The 23747-nt window shown below is 37.0% G+C and overlaps 1 protein-coding gene across 6 annotated transcripts in view; it reads right to left on the reverse strand.

Annotated features, from left to right (window-relative positions):
- Ints6 (integrator complex subunit 6) overlaps positions 1 to 23747 on the reverse strand; it is a 79484-nt gene that overhangs the window by 47312 nt on the left and 8425 nt on the right. For 5 of the 6 annotated variants that reach the window (XM_048341432.1, XM_048341434.1, XM_048341433.1 and 2 more), the window contains one exon: positions 13554 to 13643. In XM_048341432.1, coding sequence (XP_048197389.1) covers positions 13554 to 13643 — 90 coding nt within the window. Of the gene's footprint in view, positions 1 to 2385; positions 2514 to 13553; positions 13644 to 23747 lie in introns of those variants that run through there. The other variant, XM_048341436.1, reaches the window with a different exon arrangement.

The raw sequence follows: 23747 nt of genomic DNA on the forward strand, positions 1-23747 counted from the left end.
GATAGAGCTATTCCGGGGTTCAGCAAACTGCAGCCTACCAAGCAACCAATCCACAGCCTATCTTCAGTAAATCAAAAGTTTTATTGAATATAGATAGCCATATTCATTTATTTAACATATTGCTTATAGTTGCTCTGTCTGGTAAGAGCAGAGTTGAGGAATTCTAATAGATCATGTGGGCTAAAATGCCAAAAATGCTCACTATCTGGTTCTTTAAAGAAAATGTCAACTTCTAGTAAGCATCTCTATTTACTATTACTATATCACTATTTACACTATTTATGTTCAGGTAGAAATCTAGTAACTTTTAGAATCTTTTTTCATCTCATCTTTTTAAATTCCTGTTGTAAATATTCTTAACATTAATAGAAAATAATTATATAATTAGTAATGTATTATATGCACACATATATATTTGCTGTGTTCATGTTACATATGTTTAGTAAAGACAAGCGAGGAGCAAAATGGAACATATGCTGTCAGTTTCCTTTCTAGGAGTAAAGTATGTACTGGAGGCCTGGTGAATGTGCCTTCAAATATTGTTGTTCCAGCACTCAACACTTCTCATCCTCATAGGCCTTACTGGCTAGATTTCAAAGTACTACATGATATATGTTGACATAAATCCCTTTGTACACTACTTTTTTTTTTTAAGCTGGCATATGGGCTGAGAATATGGCCTAGTAGTAGAGTGCTTACCTCACAAACATGAAACCCTGGGTTCAATTACTCAGCACCACATATATAGAAAAGGCCAGAAGTGGTGCTGTGGTTCAAGTTCAAGTGGTAGAGTAGCCTTGAGTAAAAAGAAGCCAGGAATAGTGCTCAGGCCCCGAGTTCAAGCCCCAGGACTGGCAAAAACAAAAAAAGCTGACCTACTGCCAGCTTCCCTTTCATGAGTTACATGTATGTATATACATTTACACACACACACACACACACACACACACACACACAATTTTTTTTTCAGTAGTAGGGGTTGAATCCACGGCCTTGCTGACTCTAGAATTCTATCAGTAAGACCACAACTAAACTATACCTCTAGCCCAGATATATCTAATTTCTAAATTTAAAAAAAAGATATACACAGGGGGCAGGGAATATGGCCTAGTGGTAAAGTGTTCACCTCGTATACATGAAGCCCTGGGTTCGATTCCTCAGCACCACATATATAGAAAAAGCCAGAGGCGGTACTGTGGCTCAAGTGGTAGAGTGCTAGCCTTGAGCAAAAAGAAGCCAGGGACAGTGCTCAGGCCCTGAGTTTAAGCCCCAGGACTGGCAAAAAAAAAAAAAAAAAAAAACCAACAAAAAAGATATACACGTAGGTGATGGATGGCACATGCCCCATATTATTTTTCTTATTTAATAAAGGAAACTAGGGGCTGGGAATATGGTCTAGTGGCAAAGTGCTCACCTCGTATACATGAAGCCCTGAGTTCGATTCCTCAGCACCACATATATAGAAAAAGCCAGAAGTGGTGCTGTGGCTCAAGTGGTAGAGTGCTAGCCTTGAGCAAAAAGAAGGCAGGAACAGTGCTCAGGCCCTGAGTTCAAGCCCCAGGACTGGCAAAAATAAAAATAAAGGAAACTAAACTAAAATTTTAAACAAAACCTAGATATTAGGACAAGTTATAAGTCCAATTAAATTTACAATTAAGGCTATCAAAGAGTATCTGAGCTCTGTGTTTCAAATCACAGAAAAATAACACAGAATAAACTTCTCTAAATTGAAATGCTCAAGACAGCTCAAGAATCTTTTTATGGTGCTAAAACTGTTATCAAATGATGCAGGAAATACTAATATTATCCAAGCTGAATGCAATAAAATATGAGCCACACAAAAATGCATACTACTTAAAAGGTAGCTATAATTTTGTTTTGAAACAGGGTCTTGCTATATCCCAGGTTGGCCTCCTAAGTGTTAGGATTGCAGAGTGTACCACTATGCCCAGCAGCCACTATGTTTAATATATTTTTTAAATCTAATTTTTATCATGACCAGTCAAATGTAAGTATATAAACTAAAAATTCTTTATTATGGAATCTTTTTTAAATCTAATTGTATGTAGCTAACAAATAATGTAATTTTATAACCAAAGTGTTCCTATATACTATAATTGCAAGGCTTCATCTGTTTAAGAGAATACTAAACTAAGGTTCTAAAGAGGCCAGGAAATATTCCTCTCCGAATAATAGATCTTAGGCTTAGAATGGTAGTTTCTATAAACTTAAAAGCTGGGGTCTGATTATCAACAAATTTATAAGCTTAAAATTAATTTACCCAATGAACCTGGATTTATCAGGTGAAGGTTGTCATTCTGTTTAATCAGATTCTCCGACAAATAGTCACAGTCCCCAGAGAGAACTACACTCTACTCTGCTCACCTTTAAGGCTTTTTCTGAGGCCCTCCGAGATGACTAGCAACAGACTTTTGAGGAAGGCTAGCCATTAGACAAGGCTTTTCCCCACGATCTGACTGCTTGAAGTGACATCCAGGATCAGGTCGATCCTGTATCCAGGAATCACGACCCTCCCTGAGGCACCAGTCATCATGAGACAGTCAGTGCACTTTGGCACTTCTTGAAAACCACTGGGCTGCTCCTTTAGCTGAAAGGAAAAAAAACATCAAAACCACAACAAACAAAACAAAGGGGAAAGATCAGTAATTCAATCTGAAAAGGCAGAGCGTGGGGAAAAATATACCAAAACAGCCTTGTCTAGATCAAAATGGCCTTGCTTTGATATATAAAAACCAGTTTCAAAACAGTTCTAATGGTGGTAAAGTTTACTCCTAATACACAAATCTAAAAAACTTAAAATCTACTGTATTCTTACATCTGAAAAGAAAGCAGAGTGGAAATTAAATAAAGTAACTATAGAAATAAAGCTAATTACTTTAAAAATTATTTATAAATAACTATTAGCCTAATGCTTACACGCATACGTGCCCCTCAGAACACCAGATACTTAACACTTTGCTTCTCTCAAGCTATAATTTGACTAAGAGGGGCATAAAATATCCAGACTGAGTTTAACAAAAGATCCTAAGACTAAGAAGAATGTGAGACACACGTGCACACACACACACACACACACACACACACACACACACACTTTCGCGCCGACACATCAACATTTGTTCAAGCATTTTGCTAAATGTCAGTATTAATGCTTGATATAAGCAACTTCTTTTCTTATTTGGTTTAGTTTCTAACAGTACTGCAGTTTAAACTCAGTGCCTCAAACCTACTAGGCAGGCATTCTACCACTTTCATCCACCTTTTAAGCCCAAAGTAAATAATTTTAAATGTTTGCATTAAATGTTCCTTAAGATATTTTAAACTGATAAATTAATGGGATATTACATAAGATCTACTTCAAAACAAAAACTGTAATTTATCAGAATCCAGAGATAAATTCAGCGCATTTCTGCTTTTAAATACAAAATTCTCTCCTAAAATGTTAAAAGACAAGAAAAAGACAAAGTCTTTGGGCACCAGGAATGGTAGCCCTAACTTGTAATTTCTGCACTTGAGAAGTTAAGGCAAGAGTACCCCAAATTCAGGGACGGAGGGAGGGAGGAAGGGAGGAAGGAATCTAGCTATGGCCCTCTACAGAAAAATATTCATGCACAGTGATAATAAAACCATATGCGGGCTGGGAACACGGCCTAGTGGCAAGAGTGCTTGCCTCATATACATGAAGCCCTGGGTTCGATTCCCCAGCACCACATATATAGGAAACAGCCAGAAGTGGCGCTGTGGCTCAAGTGGCAGAGTGCTAGCCTTAAGTGAAAAAAAAAAAAAAAAAAAAGAAGCCAGGGACAGTGCTCAGGCACTGAGTTCAAAGCCCAGGAATGGCAAAACAAAAAACCATATGCTTATGTGTGATATTAAGAAATTCTCAGGACACCCTTAAAGCCCAAGCATGGACCACAGGGTCAGAACCACTAAGAAATATTTTCTTCTGGTGCCTGTCCTAGGAACTTGAACACAACTCAGGATCTGGGCATTCGCTGTCTCTGAGGTTTTTTGCTAAAGGCTAGCTCTACTTTAACCACAGCTCTACTTTTTCAGGTCTTTTAATACTTTTAATTGGAGATAAGAGTCTCATAACTTTCTTGCATGGGCTGGGTTCAAACTGTGATCTGGCTGGATCTCAGTCTCCTCATATAACAATACAGGCATGAGCCAAGGATGGTGCCTCACAATATTTTCTTATTTTTGCTCTCCTACCTAGCATGACATTTATGAGAAACCTGCCTTGCATGCTTACCCAAACTCTTAGATTTCAGCCTTCCTGTCTAGCACAGGCTTGGTTCTGGAACACTCCATGTTTTTCCCAGATTGTTACATGCAGTTTGCTAATTCTTACTTTTAAATTTTCTATACTTCACTCAATCCCTCCTCAATCATTTGGCTGGCAGTACAACATGAATAAAATGAAAACTTGTGAGGTATCTGCTTAAATATTTAATACTTCCACTGCAAATATTAACAGATGAGGCTCCTAGGGCAAAATCTCCTGCCCTCTTCCCAAATTCAAGTACCTACTCTTAGCTTTAATTTTCATACTCCGGTCAAACATTTTATATTCTACTGCACTTTTGTCATATCTTTATACTCTGACATGTTTTTCCTCTTTCTGAAATGTCATGGATGATTTCCTTACTCTCCCCTCAAAACTCTTTTCTTTATGCTCTATCAGAACCTTCAGTTTCTTTCTGCCATGAGATTTTTATTTTTATTTTTATTTTTTTTTGGCCAGTCCTGGGCCTTGGACTCAGGGCCTGAGCACTGTCCCTGGCTTCTTTTTGCTCAAGGCTAGCACTCTACCACTTGAGCCACAGCGCCACTTCTGGCCATTTTCTGTATATGTGGTGCTGGGGAACCAAACCCAGGGCCTCATGTATATGAGGCAGGCACTCTTGCCACTAGGCCATATCCCCAGCCCTCTGCCATGAGATTTAACAAACTACAAATGCTTATTTACTTGCCTGTCCTTAAAAGACAGTAAGACTTCTATAAAGGCAAAAAGAATCGACCTGTTGTGTTCCCAGTACCTAGAATATATGTAACATAATATATACTATATACCTATATGTGCATATATATAGACAGACAGACACACACACACATACACACACACATACACACACACATACATACACACACACACACCTTTTTTTTTTAAGGTCACAGGGCTTGAACTCTGGGCCTGGGAGATGTCCCAGAACTCTTCAGCTCAAGGCTAGCACTCTACCACTTGAGCCATAGCACTACTTCAGGTTTTCGGGTGGTTAATTGGAGATAAGAGTCTCATGGACTTTCCTGCTCCAGCTGGCTTTAAACCTCAGATCTCAGCCTAAGTAGCTAGGATTACAGGAATGAGTCATTGGCACCCACCAAGACCACTACTTTTATACACAGTTATTATACATCTCAGAGGGAATTTTTGCTACATTAATCTAAAATATATTTTAACAACCCCAAATCTGAATAATTCATTAAGGAAAAAATTTTTAGAAGTAACTCTTTAAGAAAATTAAGATTATTACCAATTCTTTATAAGTTGCCCTGTGCCCTAATCAGGGTCAAGAACATATATATTAGTATATAACTTCAAATAGTTACAGAGACATCCTAACAAAAATTATCCCTTAGTAAAGACAGAATATTAACTCCTTGGGTAAAAACTGTTAATTAGCCACCCACCTACTCACACCTGTAATCCTAGCACTTAAGTGGCTAAGAATAGGAGGATCAGGGCTGGGAATGTGGCCTACTGGTAGAGTGCTTGCCTAACATACATGAAAAGCCCTGGGTTTGATTCCTTAGCACCATTAAACAGAAAAAGCTGAAAGTGGCACTGTGGTTCAAGTGGTAGAGTGCTAGCCTTGAGCAAAAACAAGCTCAAGGACAGTTCTCAGGCCCTGAAACCAAGCCCCAGGACTGGCAAGAAAGAAAGAAAGAAAAAGAACAGGAGGACCATGGTTCAAAGCCAACCTAAGCAGAAAAATGCCCAAGAACCTCTTCTTCACTCACAGCTAGGCACAGTGGCCCATGCCTGTCAAACTAAGCTACAAGGGAGGCTGAGATTGGAAGGATCTTGGTGTTAGACCAACCTGGAGAGAAAGTCCATCTCCATGGACGTGTCACCTGTGATTCCAGTTATAAAAGGGAACCCAAGGAAATAGACTGTGGGACAGACACACATAGGAAGGCCTTAGCCTAAAAATAACCAGTGAAAAACAGGACAAAAAGCATGGCTCAGAGAGATTGTGCTCGTCCCTAAGTAAACATAAGGCCCATAGCTCAAAACTCCACCACCAAAAAAATCAAAACTAACTTGATGTCTGTGGTTCAGGAGGATGAATCTTAGTACTTCGGTTCAAAGCCAACCCAGGGAGGAAAGTCTGTGAGAATCTGAGACTCTTCTCTCTAGTTAGCCACCAAAAAGCTGGAAGTTGAGCTATGGCTCAAGTGGTAGAGCATAGACTTGAGCACAAAAGCTCAGAGTTTAAGCCCTAGGACCAACACAAAAACAAAACAAAAACTGTAGCTCAAGTGGTAAAGTGCTAAGCCTTGAGCAAAAAGAAGCCAGGGAGAGCGCTCAGGCCCAGAGTTCCAAGCACTCAGGAATGGCCAAAAAGAAAACAAAACAAAACCTCCTAGGCCAGAGATGACATATACATGTCAAAAATATCAGTAGCCCCTAGGACTCTTCAAAGGAGGTCTCTTCCTCTAGCCTATCTCATACTAAGGCTCTAAGTCCTCAATACAATATATTATAAGCAGCAGACTGACTGATAACATTCTAAGGCTATTTAATAATCTATTCTAAACTATGTCAACAGATTAGAAATTATCCTGTTCCTAGACAGAACACTAGAAAGCTAAAAGAAAAATAAATTATTCTACTAAAAATATTCTCAGAAAACAAATTACACAACCCTTGGAAACTATTCCCAAGTTTTGTGATTCAAATGGGCTAGGATTATTTGTATCTTAAAATAAATCGTATGCTAGCTTTGCAAGTCAGAAACATTTGTATATGGTTTAATCAAAGTTATCACTGTGTGTGTTTTTTATAGTTATTTTGTGTTCTAAAAACTTAGGGCTTTCAAATTTTGATTGCATATAAGAATCAACTGGGACATTTCATAAAACAGATTCCTTGGTTCTAGCCCAGAACAAAAGAACCAGAGGTCAGAACTAAGCATATATATTTTTCAAGCCAATTAAGTGTTTTGTATACAGCCATTTGTAAATATCATATTTAACTTATGGATGGAAGAGCTACAATCAGTAATAGAAATGTTTCTAAATGAAACAAGTAGTCTTTTTACTGCTATTGATTCTGACATGCTAACAAACAGGAGTACCTTCTGAATAAAATCTATTTTGATTTATACAACCACATAATTCTAGATAATAAATTGGTTATTCCTGGTGTGCAGTTTCATTAAAATGAATCAGCATTTGTTTTTAATTACTGTTGTAGTCCAAAAGCATTCCTTGACTTATTCTTACATGAACTTGAAAAAAGGTATATTCATTCAACAAAAGCATTACTAGAATGTGAATTGCTGAAAAGGTACTGTACACATACACAACATACACATTTTTATTAGCCCAACAGTAGAAAAAAATGTAGATGTTGGAAGAAAACAGGACCAAAAATATGGATAAAAAAGAAAATGGAAAGGATTGGCATCCAATAAATTCTTAACATTCTTAGAAATAATATATACAGTAACATCTAATTCAGAATGTTCACACCACAAATCAGAAAGATGCTAGTCTCAAGATTATTTCTAACTCCTTAGTAATATCAACAGGATCAACATAAAACCTTAGGCATACCTTATATGGATCAACATAAAAACTCAGGCATACCTTCTATGGAAATATTAAACTACTGGGCAGCCTTCAAGATTCCTTATACATCTAAAAGACAACATTCTTTTAAATTCTAAGGAACCAAACAACCACTTTATGTATGTACTTTAAAGTCTTTACTTATGCAATTGGACTACTTTTGACAGTCTTTGGCACTTTTCTTGGGGGGTGGGGGCTACTCCTGGGACTTGAACTCAGGGCCTGGACACTCACTGCCCCTGAGCTTCTTTTGCTCAAGGCCTGAACTCTATCTACCACTTGAGCCACAGCACATTTCCAGCTTTTTCTGTTTATGTGATGAATCAAACCCGGGGCTTCATGCATGCTAGGCAAGCACTCTACCACTAAGCCACATCCTCAGCACATTATTTTAAGCAATTGTAGTGAATTAAAAATATTTACAGGGGGGGCTGGGGATATGGCCCAGTGGCAAGAGAGCTTGCCCTCGTATACATGAGGCCCTGGGTTCGATTCCCCAGCACCACATATACAGAAAACGGCCAGAAGTGGCGCTGTGGCTCAAGTGGCAGAGTGCTAGCCTTGAGCAAAAAGAAGCCAGGGACAGTGCTCAGGCCCTGAGTCCAAGGCCCAGGACTGGCCAAAAAAAAAAAAAAAAACTTTACAGGGGAAAATAGCTGTGGTTTCTCAATCACTTCAGATACTACACAAAAAATTCAAAATGTTCCAGACTACCTTTAATCATCATGAGGTAAATCTAAGCCATAATTATAGTGCATTTGCAGTTGAAGTAAAAAAATACTTACACTGTCTATAATGATCCAGAAAAATTACTAATACCAATCCATATCTCAAAAACTGATAAATTTTTCTATTAACTTCTAAAAGCAAAAGTATAAGACCCCAATTTCTAATCAGTTGAATACATAGTTGAGAATGTTCTGACACTTTTTCTATATATACATGTAAACAGTGAACATCTTGGCCAAGAAGTTATAAAAGTAGTTGCCCCAAAAACATAGGAAAGCTAATAAAATAGCAAAATTTAAGGGCATAAAGTCAACAGTTCCTATTGTCTACAAACACATTCTCTAATATTTAGCCTCAGGGAAATCATAATATTGATACAGAGACACACAAGACTACTCAGCTTATAAAACGCTCAATATTTGAATGAGAATACTGCTATTTGAACTTTCAAGGAAAAGAAAATGGCTACAATATCTTGGTATGTCAATCATCACTGAGAAGATAATGGCACAATTTCTTCTGGGTTACTTTATTGAGCAATAATAATAAAGCACATGATCTAGAGTCACAGTAAACAACAGTTTTCCACTGCAACACAGTACTACAAAGGATTTTTGCCAAAAAAAAAATATTATTTTCAATAACTCTAATTACAATTTGGTGGTTCAACCAAAACATCTGACCAGTCAGAAGTGTACCATGATTTGTATCATGAGCATTTAGCCACAGTATGTTTATCAACACCAAAGAGAATAAGTAACTCAGTTTTCTTGTGTATCATCATTCAAAGTTCAACCTCCATAAATAAAAATATTGCAAACAACCCATCTTATCAAATAGCTGTATTTTTAAAAATAAGCCAATACAACACTAACACACATATACTTGCAACCCAAGCAACTATTAAACATCCTAGAGTTACCCAAAAATAGTGAACTAGCATATGACACACCAAATAATTGCCTGCGTAGATTTCTATTAAATAAGGCCCAAATCGTAATGAATTAAAATGTAATGATCATATATAGCTCAAGATTTTCATCTATAATAAAATCTTGCAACTTTTCTTTCCAAACTTATAACACATTGATAAGTGATAAGGTATCACAGAGGTGTGGTATGCCCATTGCTCTTTTGACAAGTTAAAGAAATTGGATTGTATGGCCTGTACAAACTCAACGAAGCAAAATCATAATATGACATCAGTTGTTTTCATTAATTATTTTCTAAATTTAAAATAATTTTACAATGGGCTTCTTTATAAATTTCACAAATATAAACAAGTTATTGTTACCTGCAAGATCTTTTTATTATTATTATCACCTGTAGGATCTTTTAGTCAGCCAGAAATGAAGTTACATCATAAAACTTCATATTATAGAGAATTTGACATATACACAAGATATGCAGCATTAACCTATCCAAGTACAAAGTGAACCCACCTCTTTAGTACTTCTATGTGCTGAATATTCTGTCCCTCATAAAATTGTTTAATAATCCATCTCCCCATAAGACTTTGAACGTACGAACCACAAATCTATCCTGTTCATCTATTAACCTCGTTGCCTAGAATGACGCTACTCAGAATTGTCATTCATGGAACTGAATGAATAACAACAGAGTATCTATGTCATACTTGCACAGGAAGGTGAAGTAGAAAAAGAGGAACTCATAAATATAAAGTACATTTTAATACTGTCCAATTAACAGGATCAATTACACAACAGATATATCAAGAAAAAAACAAAAACATTTGCATGGAGAGCTGGAATATCTTTGAAATTCAGATAAATTCTAATCTATATTTTGGCAAGAACAAATGCTATAACCAAAACCAATCACTTTGCCTCTATGGATCGCAATTTTCCCATATGTAAAATAAAAAGAAAGCAGATATGCTATCAGGGTGATCTTAAAGTAGCAGGGTCACTTAACTACTGAAAGACAGATACTCCAAGAGAAAGATAAACTGTATGTCAAAGTAGATGACATTACTCTCAAGTAAAGAGTATTAACTAAGCCTTTTTATGAAGTTCATAAATAGTAATAGGTTACATCAGCACCTAGCCACTGCCCAATCAAAAGTTATATACACATCACAAAAATAGAAATTACTGTCACTCATTCAATCAACATAAGCAAGAATCAAATTCTGTCAAAGGCAAAACAAGATTTTGAGACAAGAACACTAATGTAAGGGGAAAATTGTTGGTTATTCCTTAGAAGCAACTATATTCCCTAGAAGACAATACAAGAAGAATGTTTATGCATGTCTCTAACTAGAAGGCTCTTTCAAAGTTATATAATTTTTCAGACATACTTCTTAGTATTTTTTTACAAAAACTAAGCCTCAACAATCTGTACATCTAGGATGAATTTTCTCTCTGCCAACAAGTCAAGAACAAAACAGTCTGGGTGGGGCTGGGAATATGGCCTAGTGGCAAGAGTGCTTGCCTCATATACATGAAGCCCTGGGTTCGATTCCTCAGCACCACATACACAGAAATGGCCAGAAGTGGCGCTGTGGCTCAAGTGGCAGAGTGCTAGCCTTGAGCAAAAAGGAGCCAGGGACAGCGCTCAGATCCTGAGTTCAAGGCCCAGGAGACTGGCCAAACAAAAGAAAAAAAAAAAGTAAAAAAGTAAACAAAACAGTCTGGGTAAACCATATGCTTAACCAGCCCTTAGACTAAGTTCAATCCTCAGCACAGCAAGAAAAAAAAGAGAACAAAATATGAAAGGTATCAAATACATTCCTGAGCCTGAGCTATTAAAATAGCTCACAGGCCTATATTCCAACTTCATAGTAAAAAAAAACAAAAAACCTTTGCCTTAAATCAGATGAACCTGCTTTAGATGACAGGAATCAATAGGAACCAATTTTAAACTTGACTACCAGATTTAACACAAAAATATCTGTATATAATTAATACTTTTTAAAATGTAAATTCTGTTTTCAGTACTATACTAAAATACTGTAGGTTAAAAAAAAAAAGAACTAAAAGCTAAGATTCTCTGCCACAGAAAAATCTTCCCAACCTTATTTGTAAGTTTAACAACATTTCTCCAATATTCTTCTCCCCAAAGAAGGACCCAGAAAGATAGGCAATTATAATATACATGTACATTTAAGATTTTGGAGCTAAAAGAGCTCCAACCAAACAAATTTTACAAATTCCAGATATTTAGAATCAAAATATATTGTATTTTCAAAGGCAATAATACCTCGAATGGACAACTTTAGATGTAGGAATATTTTACAATAGAAAACAAGTAACATTTCAACCAAAATTAAGGTTAAAAAAACAATCAAGAGTTCTAGTGTATACAATATAAACTTGAATAAGCCATTAACTAATATGAGTTCTATTAATAAGGAAAACTCAGGGGCTGGGGATATGGCCTAGTGGCAAGAGTGCCTGCCTCATATACATGAGGCCCTGGGTTCGATTCCCCAGAACCACATATACAGAAAATGGCCAGAAGTGGCGCTGTGGCTCAAGTGGCAGAGTGCTGGCCTTGAGCAAAACGAAGCCAGGGACAGTGCTCAGGCCCAGAGTCCAAGCCCCAGGACTGGCCAAAAAAATAAATAAATAAGGAAAACTCAAGTTGAGACTTTCAGATTTAAAGCGAAGTGACATTTCTTTTAGTTTGTTTTCTACTGGTCCTGGGGCTTGAACTCAGACTGGGGCACTATCCCTGAGCTTTTCTGCTCAAGGCTTGTGCTTATACTACTCTGAACCACAGCTCCACTTCTGGTTTTCTGGTAGTTAATTAATTGGAGATAAGAGTCTCTTGGACTTTTCTGCATGGGCTGGCTTTGAACAGTGATTTTCAGCTCTATCTTCTGAGTAGCTAGGGTTACAAGCATGAGCCGCCAGCACCCAGTTGCTAAGCAACATTTCTATTGCTTGTATTTATGGATATATTTAATGCCTATCTACTGATAGTGGCAAGACTAATTGGTTACAAATGTTAATTCGGTCTAGAAAATCCCCCAAATCCATTAACTTCATCTATCCAGCAAGCTCACTGTACACATACTACAAATTATTTAATCACTGATTATAATGTACCTAAATTTCCTAGGTCTATGTCCATGAATTATGCACTAACTTCCCTTTAATAATTAGTGCTTGACCAAAATAATTCTAGCTCTCTTCCCCAAGTCAAAATCAAGTAATTACAATTCTTTACTGGTCCATTGCTTCATAACAGGACAATAATGTATACTTTTTTTAGAGCCAAGTACTTTCACCTGCATTACTTCATTCTAAACTTTCAATGACCCTATCCAGAATTATTGTATTTCATTGACAAAGTAAAGATTTATATAACCTACTAATGAAATTCACATTCCACACTGTCACACAAATGAAAATAATTCTAAAGGTTACTGAACTTAAAATTCAATACTTATTTAATCAAATCTTATGGATATTATGGGAAATAAAAGTAACTTTCTAGCCAGGCTCTGGAGTTTCACACCTGTATTCCTAGCTCCTCAGTAGGCTATGATCTAAAGAGAGAAGTTTGACGCCAGGTCCAACAGTAAAGTCCTAGAGATTAACTCCAATTAACCACTAAAAAGCCAGAAGCGCAGCTGTGGCTCAAGTGGTAGAATGACAGCCTTGGGCAAAAAAAAAAACCTCAGGGACCTGCACCTAGATAGGCGCTAAGATCAAGTCCCAGGACTAGCACCAAAAAAAGTAGTATAAGAAGAAAAAAAATCACCTTTTCCACACTGTATGTATATGATATGTATGTATATGTATATGTATATGATTATAGCCATAAGCAAAGGTATGTGAAATGGAGACAAATTATTCTAGACCGCATCAAATAATTGGAGACAGAATCTATTATAAAGTGTTCAATACTCTAAACACATATGAAAATAAGAATTTTCAACTACCTTTGCATAATTCATATAAGGTATAACTTACCTCATCCTGGACTCCACTGGTAGTAGTCAACTTGCTCCCATCAGTAATTGTAATAATTATTGCTGGTTCCAGGAAAAAAGGGTTTCTTCCCTAAAGTCAAAAACAAACCACATTGATCACATTATGGTATAGTCTCTGGCCTAATTTTTTTAACTAAAATCTCAGAACATAATTAGCATATAATCCTGAATGTGTTTATCACTTTTGTGGTAATAAATGGGGCATATGACACATATCTGTTCGAACATACAGAAAGATTTAGAAGGACACAAACTAAACATTGGTTAATCCTAAAGAAGAGGGATTTACTAGAAAGATTTTTCTCCTCTATATTTGTTTTTAACTTTTACAGGAATATTTACGTTTATAGAATTTATGAAGAATTTAATTTCTCACAAGAGGCTGAGACAGGAGGATCCCAAGTTTGAGGGAAGTTATGAGTTCCCAGTCTGAGCTACACATTGAGTTGAAGGCAGTCTAAGCTACATAAAATAGCTAGGTAGGTAGGTAGGTAGACAGACATAGATATAGACAAGACAGACAAAAAGAGGAAATAATATATATTTATATATTTTATTTAGATATTGTATTATAAAATGTATGGGGTTTTTTTGGTAATACTAGGATTTGAACCCACGGCCTTATGCTTGGTAGATAGAGACTTTACTGCTTTGCCCTGGTAGGGCCCCAGACCTCAATCTCTTAAAGAGGTAAGATTATAGACATACAATACCACACCTAGCTTATTTGTTGAGACAGTGTCTCAAAAACTTTTTGCCCAGGCTGGCTCTCAACTATAATCTTCCCAATTCCTCCTGAATAACTGGAACTACAGTCACATACCATTAAGCCCAGCCTCCACATGGCTGGAATGTCACCATGCACATGCCTCTGAGGATGTTCTAAGGAGGCAGTAAACGAATATCAGAATCTCTGCCTATAATCAAAATGTATAAATAACTAGTATATGTACAGGAGGACTGTAATATCTAAAGGTAATACTAAAAGCTAGCTTGAGATTAGAAAATTTAGCAATAGTCTCAAAATGCTAAAATTAAAGATGTTTACCTGAAGAAAATGCTTAGAGTAGAAAAACAATGGCAGCAAAGTCAATAAAACAAAATGGCATGTAGCTGTCAAATACTAATACTCTCCATTCCAATCTCAGGCCAGCCTACTTTAGATACTATGATCAATTCTAGGTGACAATTTTTTTGTGACTCAAACATAAGATTGCCTCTTTCACACAAATGGCTTCTCATATGAAATACTAAGCATGCTCAATATAACTCTTAAAAATATTAAGACCAAAGGGTAGAAATTCAAGAGGGTAAAGCTTGTGTTTGAAATTGAAGATACTACCTGGTATGATAGCATATAGCTGTAGTCACAGCTACTTGGAGGATTGAGGTGCAAGGACCATTGGGCCCAAGAGTTCTAAGTTAGCCTGAATGATATACTAAGAACCCATCTCAAAAAAGAAAGGAAGGAGAAAGGGGGTTGGGGAGTGTGGCTCAAGCAGCAGAGTACTTGACTAGGAAGAACTGATCAAACTCCAGTACTACCAAACAGGAGCAAGGAAGAAAGAAACCAAAAGAGAGAAGGGAAGGATTAAAAGATTATCCACTATTTACAAGTAGCAAAAATTCAATTACTTTCTACTGGATGCTAGGGAAGAATGCATATATCATGTGCATCATTTGGAGATGTTGATAAAATGCAGTTTCTGATTTAGCAGGTTTGGAAAAACTAAGTTTTGCATTTCTAACAAAAACTACAGGTTAATACTGATTTGTGTGGCTTACATCCACAGACCATCCTTAGAAGAATATAAACAACTGTATACATGTAAACTACATATCTAAAATTATTTAATTGGTTGCCTTTCAAAAATAACAGCAAAGCTCTTAAAGCCACCATATATCATGGATCAAGTACTTGTAAGGTCCTCCATATCACCAATGTTTTTTTTTGGGTTTTTTTGGCAGGTCCTGGGCCTTGGACTCAGGGCCTGAGCACCGTCCCTGGCTTCCTTTTGCTCAAGGCTAGCACTCTGCCACTTGAGCCACAGCGCCACTTCTGGCCGTTTTCTGTATATGTGGTGCTGGGGAATCGAACCCAGGGCCTCATGTATACAAGGCAAGCTCTCTTGCCACTAGGCCATATCCCCAGCCCCTCACTAATGTTTTTTTAGCATGAATTGAAGTGATATTCTCTAACCACAGGTATAACACTCACTTATTCTACAAGCATACTGAGGACTGAATTCACTGTTATTTGTACATATCCACCCCACAGTGAATGAATGGTGTTACAAATTGTGGTTGGGGATTTTTTTTCTCTCTTATGTAGTGTTGGGATGGAAACCAAGGTTTCATGCCACATTAGATAAACAGAGCTATACCTCAGCTTTTGTAAATCTAGCTACAGTAACTACTTGTAGTAAAAATTAACTGCAGCAGGACTATTCCTCTACAAGATAGTTTTTCTATTGTTCTGTGATTTCTTACCAATTTTATATGTAAATCAATATCTTCCCTCAACAGAACCACAATGAAACAAAACACAATATATTACAATGCTTACTCTTTAAAAACTTCGACTTTCAGAGCCTATCTATATGAGCAAGATACAAGATAAAATAAGATTTGATGAATTTATATAGTGGAAAATTCAGAAAAAGATCAATGACCAAAAAAAGAAAAATGTGATTACCTTCTTTTCCCAATCACACACACACACACACACACACACACACACACACACACACAAATGCCATAGGTGTCTACCTACAATCACATCTTTTAGAGCTTATAATAAAAAATTATGAGCCAGGCACTTAGCAATGGAATTCACTGGACACTGATGAAAGTAAACTACACAAGTTGTGAGCGGAGAGGGGAGGGAGGCACTGGGAGAGTGAGGGAAGGGGATACTGTATAAAAAGAAATGTACTCATTACCTAACTCATGTAATTCTAATCCCTGTGGTACATTAACAATAAACTTAAAAAAAAAAAGCCAAGCACACACTTGAAGGTTACTAGAAAGGTTGAAACCTAGAGGATCAAGATCCAAAGCCAGCCAGAGGAGAAAAGTCTTGAGAGATATCATCTCTAATTAACTAGTAAAATACCTGGATGTAGGTGTGGCTCAAGTGATAGGCCTGGTGTGAGCTAGAAAACAAGAGTGGCTCTGAGTTCAATCCTGCATGTGTGTATCCACACACACAAAAAAATTTAAAAGCAATAGTTACTAAAAAACCAATTATTAGGGCTGGGAATGTGGCCTAGTGGTAGAGTGCTTGCCTAGCATACATGAAGCAGCCCTGGGTTCAATTCCTCAGCACCACATACACCAAAAAGGCCAGAGTGGCACTGTAATAGAGTGCTAGCCTTGACCAAAAAGGAGCCAGGGACAGTGCCCAAGCTCTGAGTTCAAGCTCCAGGACTGGCAAAAAATAAAAATTAAATGAAATTTACACACAAAAGGTTTCTTTAGCAAAGTATTGCTAGCAATACTTATAAATACTTAAAATGAACAAATTTACTTAAGCATGAAATTCAAAATACTAGAAAATATTAGCATACTTTTTTTGGTTTTTTTCTTTGACCTTCCTTGCACTTGCTAGGCACTCTACCATGTTAATTATACCCCAAGCTCTTTTTATTTTCATTATTTTTTAATAGGATCTCACATTTATGCGTAGATCAACCTAGACAATGATCTTCCTGTTTAAGTTTCCTACATGGCTGGAATGTCACCATGCACATTTGTATGCTACCACACCTAGCTTTCTATAGGTTGAGATGTAATCTGAGGAACTTTTTGTCCAGGCCTGCCTCAAACCACCATTCCTCTAATCACTTCCTCCTGAGTATCTACGGTTTTCAGGTTATGATCCACTTCAACCAGTTTCTTAAGTAGTTTTATATTGCTGCTTCCCTGCCATTTACAACACATATAATAATCAGTGGGTAGATAATTGGCATCTTTTTCAAATCAACCCTATTATTCTTATCTTTTTCTTTTTTGGTACTGAGGACTGAACCTAGGATGTTGCACATACTAGGCAAGTGCTTTGCCACTAAACTACATCCCAGCTCAACACTATTTTTTACCCATCAAATTAATAGCTTCAGTTATGTCAACATAATTTTTCATGTTTTACAAAAAAATTAACTTAACATGTTACAAGGCTGTATGTAGTATACTGCATTGGGGTTATGATTCAATCATTTTAATAGTGTTATCAGTTATCTGGTTCTAAGCTTTTAGTTTAATTATCCAATATGTATACTTAAGTCACTATTTTAAATTTTTATAATTAATCAGGATTTTACAAAGTCACTCAAATTTATTAACTAAAATTTCCTTTAATTTTTACCTCAATCAGAAAGTTAACAGCCTTTTTATAACCTTCTAAGGTGGTATCAAATTTAAATAGAATTCTGCTAGGACAAAGACAGCCAGTAGAGGGACTAAAAGTTTACTTTTGCCATTAGTAGAACAAACTTACAAGTTTGATTCAAGGCAGTAGTTTCATCATAAAGAAATCCAGATATAAGCTATGCACTGGTAGTTCATACTTGTAATCCTAGCTGCTCGTGAGGCTAAGATCTGATGATTGAGGTTTGAAGCCAGACCAGAGAGGGAAGTCAGTGACTCTTTATCTTCGGTAAAGTACTAGTCTTGAGCAAAAAAGGACGGAACTCAGGCCCTGAATTCAAGCACCAGGGCCAGTAAAAAAGAAAAATAAGTACAGGTATATTACTAGAAAATACAATGCCAAATATAACTCTCTGTCCTATAGTTACTAATGGGAAATCCAGTGTACATGTGTGCTAGTCCTTTGAATAACCCTGTACAAATGCCAAACAGGACTACAATTTTTCCATGATTTAAGACTTCTTCTACTTTAGAAAAAATGAAAACCCAGAGTCAGCTCTCCGGATCATCTACACCACCATCTTTAATTAACCCATACTTCTTGCTGTCTTGTAGGTTTTGCTAAGTGGCCAGTAGATTAAACAAATGAAGTGATATGGGCTATGTGTTTAGTACATATATAACTAAATGATGTACATATAGAGAAATATGTAATCTATGTCCCCAGGCCATAACTTATCTAGGTGTGGCTCAAGTAGCACTCAGGATCTGAGTACTAACATTCTTTGAATCAATAGTACTTAAACCTCAGACATTTGTATAATAAAATTTTTCCATGTTTACTTCTATCTTGTATTCGTATTTATGAACTTAATGTTTCAAGTGAAATCAGTTCCATTTGTTAGCCTCAAACTGTAGCAATGAGATCTGTGAAATTAGATATTTCATAGAGATCTATGAAAATATAGATAAAGTATTTATCTATACAATAATTGTCAGACATGATTACTTCTAAAACGTGAAGTTCACTAAATTATGAAGATGAACACAAAGGTGGTTAATTATAGGTGGTTAATTATATGAAATACAATTAGTTAAGTCAATAAAGACCTGACAAGCTTACATTTAAAATCAATATTCCAAAGCCAGAATTCTAAGTTTTAGGTTGGTTTTAAAGCTCAACAAAATGACTTATGTTGTTAAGATCTTAACTGCTGTGGCATAAATGAGTCTTTTGATGTCAAATTCTGAAATATTCATCTTAAGTTCTTTCAAAACAGTACTGTTGACTACATAGAAAAGATCTCTTCGGGATATATTAAGTTGATTATCCATGGTTGCCTCTGAAGAATGAAAACATTATGTTACTATAACGGTTCATTTTTTAAAAGTAAAGACTACCATAACGATGTACTTACCACAAACTTGAATACTCTTTAAGATAAAAATGTGTTTAGCATTCCAAGTTAAAACTTTAAGAGGCTGGGGCTGGGAATGTGGCTTAGCAGTTGAGTGCTTGCCTAACTAGCACACATGGGTTCAATTCCTCAGCACTACATACACAGAAAAAGCTGCAAGTGCCGCTGTGGCTCAAGTGGTAGAGTGCTAGGCTTGAGCAAAAGGAAGCCAGGGACAGTGCTCAGGCCCCAGGACTGGCAAAAAACAAACAAAACAAAAACACAACTTTAAGGCCAGGGTCCAGTGGCTCATGCCTATAATCCTAGGTATTCACAAGACTGAGATCTGAGGACTGTAGTTCAAAGCCAACGTGGGCAAAAATTCCGTAAGATCATCTCCAATTAACCAGCAAAACTGCCTAATTGGAGGTGTGGTTCAGGTGGTAAAGTTGGCCAAGTGAAAATATGAGCAAGGAGGAAGGGGGAGGCTTGAGTTTACCCTGGTCCTAGTACCTCACACAGTACTGCCCCCCCCACAAAAAAAAAAAAGCTGAGCACCAATAAGTTGCTCACACTTACAGCCCAACTAACACAGGAGGCTGAGATCTGAGGATCGAGATTTGAAGCCAGCCTGATCAGACCAATTTAACCAGCAAAGAGGCAAAAATGGAGATATAGGAGCTCAAGTGGTAGAGTATTGATATGAGCAAAGAAAAAAAGCCACAAAAAACGAGGCTAAAGTGTATGCCCTGAGTTCAATCCCAGTCCCAGTGCTGGAACCAAAGGGGGGGGGGAAAGCCTTCTAAGTGTATGTCAATATGGTACACACTGGTAATCCTCACGATACTAGCATGCAGAAAAATGAGGCAGAAGGATCTCAAGTACATGACCAGCAGCACGCTAGTCAAAAACAAAACCTATGTTTAAATAACTAAATAAGTTTTAAAAAGGAAAAAATAATCAAGGAAAAGAGCATGCTATAAAAATCTAGTATCTTGGAATACAGTAACACATGTAAATCAGCCAGCCACTGGTGGCTCATGTCTATACTCCTAGCTACTACGGTTTGTAAAATCTAGATAGCAGTGATTGGAAGTCAGCCTGGGCAGAAAAGTCCTCAAGATTCCATCTCTAATAAACCAGCTGGGCTGGTCTATTAAAAAGGCTGGGCTGGACCCAGGTGCTGGTGGATCACACCTATAAATCTCTCAAATCAGGAGGTTGAGATCTGAGAATAGCGGTTTGAATCCAACCTGGGCAGAAAAGTCCCTGACACTCTTATCTCTAACCAGAAAAAAGGCTGGAAATGGAAGTTTGGCTCAAGTAGTAGAGTGCCAGCCTTGAGCAAAAGAGCTAAGAGTGAGCACTAGGCCCGGGTTTAAACCCCAGTGCCAGGCTGGGAATATGGCCTAGTGGCAAGTGTGCTTGCCTTCTACACATCAAGCTCTCGGTTCGATTCCCCAGCACTACATATATGGAAAATGGCCAGAAGGGGCGCTGTGGCTCAGGTAGCAGAGTGCTGGCCTTAAGTGGGAAGAGGCCAGGGATGGTGCTCAGGCCCTGAGTCCAAGGCCCAGGACTGGCAAAAAAAAAAAAAAAACCCAATGCCAACACACACACATACATACACACACACAGAGGGGAAAAAAAAAGAGCTGAAAGCATGGCTGGAGTGGTAGAGTGCCAGTTGTAAGAAAACAAGACATGTGAACATGAGGTGTGAAATCCTGAGCTAAGCCCCGCTACCAATCAAAAAGGAAAAAGGAACTTATAACTATAACAAAATGTTACCATTGAAAGAAATTCAAAGAAATATAGTCAGGCACTGGTGATTCACGATACCTAATCTTAACTTCTTTGGAGACTAAGCTAGCTAGCTGAGATCTTGCTTCACGGACAAGCTGAACAAAAAAGACACCGTCTCAATAAAGAGCTGAAGGTAATGGTATATACCCCTAAAGGAATCTCCTATCTCAAAATTTACCACAACACTAGGTACCAGTGGCTAGCTAGCGTCTATGATCCTAGCTACCTAAGAGGCTAAGATCAGAGGATCACACTTCAAAGCCAACATGGACAAGGAAGTCCACGACTCTTATTTACAATTAACCACAAAAAAAGCTGAAAGTAGAGCTCAAGCTGTAGCCTAAGCTCAGGAACAGCACATAGGCCCTGAGTTCAAACATCAGAACCAGCACAAAAACAAAACAGAAAAGAGTATGTAAAGATTAATTAGAATTAAACCGAGTTCAAGTCCTTTTACTGGTTCAGCTGTACCTTTCAATGTACCTTTTATTGGTTCAACTGTACCTTTCAAAAGCTCAGGCCCTGAGTTCAAGCCACAGAACTGGCACCAAAAAAAAAATTTTAAATATATACATATAAAAAAATCCACTTAGTTTATCCTATCCTATTTTGTTCACACATATTTAGTTTATTTATTTATTTTTGGGGGGCCAGTCCTAGGGCTTGAACTCAGAGGCTGAGCACTGTCCCCGGCTTCTTTTTGCTCGAGGCTAGCACTCTACCACTTGAGCCACAGCACTACTTCTGGCTTTTTCTGTGTATGGGGTACTGAGGAATCGAACCCAGGGCTTCATGTATGTGAAGTAAGTACTCTACCACTAGGCCATATTCCCAGCCCCCACACAAATTTATATACTAAAGGGATCAAACATTGGAGTGCTCCTCTGGACAAAAAGAGCTGCTCATCCATCCCATCTCAACCATTACCAATTTGAATTGTAAAATACATAAAATTCTAGAAATGGACTCTGCCCCACATTTCCTTCAAGACTTAGCATCGTTCTTGCTTTGAGAACCAAAACCATGTTTAAGTACTTGTTATAGAACTGTTTTTGAAAATAAATTCAAACTCCAGGGAACAGCCTTAAGTCACATCAAGGAAAAAGTGTTACCAGAACAATCTATACTGGGCTTCAAATTGAAAATGAAACCATTATCTGGAGCGAGAAATTTTACTTCAGTTGGAATTACTGGACAGATAAGTCCAACTTCTTGCAACGGGCAGGTTGTAACTGGGTTACGGAAACCGTTTTTTTCAAAAGCTTTCTGTTAAGCATTTACCATAATATTAAGGATAATCATCATCATGAAAGCTCCTACCACATGACAAGCACATTGTTATGAGCAAAAAATATTTCTAAACCTTACAAAAATATTCAAGATTGGTATTAACAGTATCTATTACATATATACTTGAGCTAATAGAGATTAAGGGACTTGTCAGTACAGAAAAGATGTTGAATGGCAGAGCAAGGCACAAACAATTCTAAAAAAGAAAAGTTCTTTCCATAATGTTTGTTGCAGATGGGGACTAAAAAAAATATATATGTATCCATTATTTCAATTTTTAAAATCCAAAAAGAAAGTCACAGTGGGGCACCGGTGACTTGTACCTATAATTCTAGCTACTTAGGAAACTGAGATCTGAGGATCAAAGTTCAAAGCAAGCTGGGGCAGGAAAGTCCATGTGATTCTTATTTCCAATTAACTACCAAAAATGCCTTTGGAAGTGGGTCTGTGGCAAGTGGTAGAAACTAGCCTTGAGCAAAAAGAAACTCCAGGGTGACACCAAGACCAAGTTTACCAACACAAAACAATGCTATATTCCAATAATAAATGAGGTTATATACCACTTAATCTTCCCTAAAATATTTCCTTTTTTCCATTTTTCTAATGGGGAAACAAGCTGAGAGGTTATATAACTTGCCAGCAACTCATGGACAGAATGTGACTTCATAAATGAAGCCAATCAAAATCAGATTTTTCTGAATCTTATGATACAATATTTAGAGATTTTCAAAATTGTATCTTAAATCAAAGGAGAAGACAGTTACAAAATGGTCCAGGGTAAATTATCCTTATAGCCCTAATATTGGCTTACATACTACACTGGAAATTCAGAGTCATTAACTAACTGCTATTGAATATATACATGTATTAGAATCTAGAACTTAAAAATGTTGTAAAATCTTGCCATTTATCCACTACATTCATATTCATGCCTTTTTCCTAAACACAGGAGCATTAGATAGTGTTATAAGAAAGGCTAAATGTAGCACAATGACAAAATGTTTTCAGAAAAGGAAAGATTTCATATTGTATTACAGATGCAACCTAAGAAAGTGGCTTTTTTAATATTAAAGGGTATCCCTTTAAGGATATATATATGTAAAATGTGTTAAATAATAGAATGTACTAATAAGTTCCATATAACTATTCTCAACTTCAACCACATACATTATATAAATGTTAAGAAATTAAGCATTGTAACCTTAACTGTACAGTATTTCACTATAAAATGAGAAAGCAGTAATTTCTAACATCACTTTCATACTAAAGCCTTATAAAACACAGAAAATCTAGTAAGTGTTCAGCAGATGGAA

The sequence above is a fragment of the Perognathus longimembris genome, chromosome 3 (assembly GCF_023159225.1).
Source record: "Perognathus longimembris pacificus isolate PPM17 chromosome 3, ASM2315922v1, whole genome shotgun sequence".
Taxonomy (NCBI): Eukaryota; Metazoa; Chordata; class Mammalia; order Rodentia; family Heteromyidae; genus Perognathus; species Perognathus longimembris.